At 42.1% G+C, this 5,085-nt stretch overlaps 1 protein-coding gene across 1 annotated transcript; it reads right to left on the bottom strand.

Moving 5' to 3' along the window:
- Nucleotides 1-2,852: 2,852 nt before the first annotated feature.
- On the bottom strand, nucleotides 2,853-3,248 carry LOC107484447 (uncharacterized). The gene has a single exon (XM_016105019.1). The coding sequence runs from the start codon at nucleotides 3,246-3,248 to the stop codon at nucleotides 2,853-2,855; it is 396 nt and encodes a 131-aa protein (XP_015960505.1).
- Between the last annotated feature and the right edge of the window lie 1,837 nt (nucleotides 3,249-5,085).

Genomic DNA, 5,085 nt, shown 5'->3' with positions numbered 1-5,085 from the left:
TTCAAATAAGAATGATAAAAATAACTCTGGCTAGACATGGGAATCGGGGTCACTATCCTTGTCTAATAACCATATCTTGACAATTATGAGGAGCCAAACTCATTAAATCTACTTCTATACTTGAAGTAAGTTAAATGGTTTGGTCAACATCTACCCATAAGGTCTAACCTCACTACTAATTAACCTAGTAGTAGGCTAGTGTCAATGGCTATCAAATTGACCACTAAGGGTTCCCAAATCATCAAATCCATTTGACCCAATGACTCAAGTTTACCCAGTTCCCTTGGCCTAAGCCAAGAGTAAAAAGAACTACTCCATAATCAAGGTAAACAATTCATCAAACACATGGTAAGCATTAACAAGAGACATGTTCAAATTGCAATTGGATTGAAATTAACAAATACCCACTAAAAAATATTAACTTACAATCACTCAAACAACACAATTAAGCATAGAAATCATCAATCTAACATCAACAATTCAAGATTCACAACATTCATGCAATGGGTATAAAGTGAGAATTGACAAGAATCCATAAACTAACACAAGATCTAAGCAAAATTATACTAAGAAATTCAAATTAAACAATCAAAACTAGTAATTAACAAAATCCAATTTAGAGTTCAACAAGAGAAGATCAAATTAAAGCTAGATCTAGAGAAGAACAAGGGTTTCTCTCTCTAGAAAAATAAAGAACCCCAAAAAACTAGAAAATGTGTCTTAGTGTAAAAAATGATTGATTCCCCCTTCTCCCTAGCATCCTTGGGTTTTTTTCCATGCAGAAACAACTTGAAATTGGGCCTAATGAGCGTCATAAATCGGCAGGCACGATTTCCTTTAATGAGGTCACGTGCAGCTTCCCGCGCGTGCACTCCATGTGTGCGCGCCAAGTGCACGTGCGCATCGGTTGGAATTCTCTAGCCTGCGCGGATGCGTCCATCCTTGTGCGTTGCTTCCAGCTATCCTCATCCACGCGTGCGCGTGATGTGCACGTGCGCGTCGGTGCTGCAATTCCCAAAATCCAAATCTTCATGTTCCTTCTTCTTATGCATGCTTTCTTTCTCTCTTCTAGGCCATTCTTACCTTATTAATTCTGAAATCACTCAACAAATACGTCACGGTATCAAATGACAATATAGAAGATCAAAATATAGCAATTCTAATGCAAAATAAGCATGTTTTCTATCGTGGAGCAATATTAGGAAGTGAACACAAAACCATGCATTTCTTGTGAATAAGTGCAAGAAATATTGACAAAAACCCCCAAATTAAGCACAAGATAAACCACAAAATAGGGGTTTATCAAATCTCCACACACTTAAACCAAGTATGTCCTTAGAAGAGAGCAAGTGAATGAGGGGAAGCACCAAATTAAAGATATATGACTAGAATAAACCAAGATGGCATATGTGCAATTCCTCGAACACTTGGTGTGCATTTAACAAGCAATGAGCAATTATGAGATACTTCAACCAATTATAAGCCCAAAATGAAGTATCAATCATCACACAACATCGTCCACTCACAAATATAGTGAAGAACAATCAAGAAGATCCATCAAAGTAATCAAAGTTCAAGTTCAACATCCATGGGAAAATAAGAAGAAAAAAAGTAAACAAGCAAGAAGCAAGTGGTATAATCAAGTAACTAAAAGAGAAAATAAGTAAATCAACAAGAAAAAATATAACTAGAAAAAGAGATGATGCAAAGAAAGTAATAGATGAAATATAGAGGGAGTAGAACCTTGAGAAGTGTAAAAGAACAAGGTGAATTTTCTTTTTGAAGATGAGAAAGAGAGGGAAGAGATGGAGTGCCACCGGAAGTGGTGGTGGCGGCCGGTGAGTAACTAGAGACAGTGGTGGTGGAGTGTGGAAAGGAATAGAAGAGAGGTGATGGAGAAAGAAGAAGGAGGAAATAAGAAAGAAGGTGGGAGAGGAAGAGAAGCAGGGGGCGCAGCTTAAAAGCTAACTCACGCAACCAACGCGCGTGCACACAGTGTGCTGGCGCGTCGGTGAAGGTGGAGCGAGGGACACGTGCGCGTCATTGGCGCGTACGAGCGAGTATAGCTGTGCCTCTGGCACCTGATTGGCACAATGTTGGCACAAGTCTCGGGTCATTTGTACCAGAGTTGAGAAACGGCACAGGCGCGCGAACGCGCATAGTGCGCTGACGCGTGCCTGATCGGGATTGGCTACCGGCGCGGATGCGCGCAGTGCACGGATGCGTCGGTGCGGGCACAGATGAGGCACAAGAATGGCACAAGTTTGGCACAAATCTCGGATTTTTATACCAGGGACTTCCAGTGCACCATCGGCGCGCGCGCACACTTGCGCGTCGATGCTCAAGTTGCAAGGGATGCGCGCAGGCGGCATGCATGCTGGTGTGTTGGTGCCTGACACGAAGTGGGCACAAGGTGGGCATAACTCTCGGATTTTTGGCCCAGGAGTAAGAATGCACCACCGGCACGCGCGCACAGTGCGCTCGCGCGCGGATGCCCTTTTTCCTTTTTTTTTAAACACATAGAAGAAGCTATTCTAACACATTTTTGGCAGGTGTTCAAGCTAGTAGGCAAGAGAACACTTCACAAATTCATGCACCATTCAAAATATATCATTCTCTCGACTTCAACAATTCTTCCATACCAAAATAATGAAATCTATCTAAATATCCTAGTTATCTAACAAGATCAACAAACTAGAATTTCTAAGCAATCAACAACATCAAGAAGTCACAAAATGCACAAAAATATAAAGCAAGAAGCAAGATGGTATACACAAGGAAGATCTTACCACGGTGGGATGCCTCCCATCAAGCACTTTTCTTTAACATCCTTAAGTTGGACGGTCAGTCGCTCAAGCTTCTCCTTCTCTAGGTGCATCCGCCAATAGGAACACCTCTAGCTCTTTTGGGAGCTTGTAGCCATGGTACTTCTTCACTCTATGTCCATTCACCTTGAAAGTTGCTTCACTTTTAGGATCAAACAACTCCACCACTCCATAGGGCTTTATCTCCTTCACCTTGAATGGTCCTTCCCATCTAGAGCGGAGCTTGCCAAGCATGAAACAAAGCCTCGAATTGTAGAGGAGAACCTCATCACCTTCTTGGAAGTCCTTCTTCCGGATGTGATGGTCATGGAATGCTTTAGTCTTTTCTTTGTAAATCCGGGCATTCTCATATGCTTCGCTCCTCAAACACTCGAGCTCCTCTAGCTGCAATTTCCTAGCTACTCCGGCTTGGGTCAAATCCATGTTGCACCACTTTACTGCCCAATAGGCTTTGTGCTCAATTTCCACCGGAAGGTGGCATGCCTTACCATAGATGATCTGGAAGGGACTCATCCCTAACGGAGTCTTGTAGGCCGTTCTATACGCCCATAGTGCATCTCTAACTGGATGCTCCAACCCTTCCCTTGCGGATTGACTACTTTCTCCAAGATTCTCTTAATCTCCCGCTTGTCCGTTGGTTTGCGGATGATAAGCAGTGGCAACCTTATGCACTACCTCATAGAGCTTGAGCAGTGCCTCTACTTTCCTGTTATAAAAGTAGGATCCTTGGTCGCTCACGATTGCTCGTGGCGACCCATAACGGCATACAATGTTATTCCTAATAAAAGAAATGACGGTATTGGTGTCGTCAAGATGGGTAGGTATTGCTTCTACCCACTTTGACACGTAGTCAACTGCTAACAAAATATATAGATACCCACTGGAGTTAGGAAACGGTCCCATAGTCAATGCCCCATACATCAAATATTTAACAGAACAACATAGGTTGTTGAGGCATTTCATCCCTTTGGCAAGACACACATAACTGGTTAGCATCCTTCAATATGGTTGGCCACCAGAATCCACAATCCAACATTTTTTTTGCGGTCCTTTGTTGGCCAAAGTGGCCACCACATTTGGACGAATGGCAGGCTTCAATAATGGGTTGGATTTCAGACTTCAGGATACATTTTTGAATTACTTGGTCCACTCTCCTCTTCCACAAGTGAGGGTCATCCCAAATGTAGTATTTGGAATCACTCCTCAACTTATCCCTTTGGTGTTTAGAAAAGTTGGGAGGGAAGAGTTCGCAACCAAGTAGTTCACCATTGGGGCAAACCAATGAAAGCTATCCGACATAGCATTCAAGCTATCCAATGGGAATGAGTTGTTGATCAGAAATGAATCAGATTTTAAATTCTCAAGGCAGCTTAAATGATCCGCAACCAAGTTTTGAGATCCACTCCGGTCCCTAATCTCAATGTCAAATTCTTGCAAAAGCAAGATCCAACGTATGAGTCTATGTTTTGACTTATTCTTTGACAATAAGTATTTCAAGGCTGCATGATCCGTGTATACCACTATCTTTGATCATAGCAAATAAGATCTGAATTTATCTAAAGCATGAACAATAGCTAAGAGTTCTTTTTCAATAGTGGTATAGTTGGATTGTGCTGCATCAAGTGTTTTAGAAGAGTATGCAATGACATAAGGGAGTTTACCATCGCGCTGTGCAAGCGTGGCACCTATAGCTTGGTTTGACGCATCGCACATTATCTCAAGTAGCAACGTCCAGTTGGGGCCTCGCACAATCGGTGCCGTGGTAAGAGCTCTCCTTAGCTCTTCAAAAGCTTTCACACATTCACTGTCAAACTCAAAGTCCACATCTTTTTGGAGTAGGCGCGATAATGGGAAAGCAATCTTGCTGAAATCTTTGATAAAGCACCTATAGAATCCTGCATGTCCTAAAAACGAGCGGACCTCCCTCACAGATGAGGGATGAGATAAAGTGGTGATAACATCGACCTTGGCCAGGTCTACAAAAATTCCTTCATGAGATACTACATGTCCTAACACTATACATTGTCTTACCATAAAGTGACATTTCTCATAATTCAAGACAAGGTTAGTGTCAACACATCTTGCTAAGACCATAGCCAAGTTCACTAAGCAATAATCAAATGAAGTTCCATAAACACTGAAGTCATCCATAAAGACTTCCAGACAATTCTCCATTAGATCAGAAAAGACACTGGTCATGCACTGCTGAAAAGTAGCAGGTGCATTACATAGTCCAAATGGCATCCTTTTGTATGCAAAG

Source organism: Arachis duranensis, chromosome 4 (assembly GCF_000817695.3).
Source record: "Arachis duranensis cultivar V14167 chromosome 4, aradu.V14167.gnm2.J7QH, whole genome shotgun sequence".
In the NCBI taxonomy this organism is placed as follows: domain Eukaryota; kingdom Viridiplantae; phylum Streptophyta; class Magnoliopsida; order Fabales; family Fabaceae; genus Arachis; species Arachis duranensis.
Note: the sequence above shows the minus strand (reverse complement) of the source record. Positions and strands in the feature narration are given on the sequence as shown.

Bases quoted from the DNA above. Each gene is read 5' to 3' on its own strand.
- LOC107484447 (XM_016105019.1), bottom strand. From the start codon at position 3,248: ATGGATTTGACCCAAGCCGGAGTAGCTAGGAAATTGCAGCTAGAGGAG.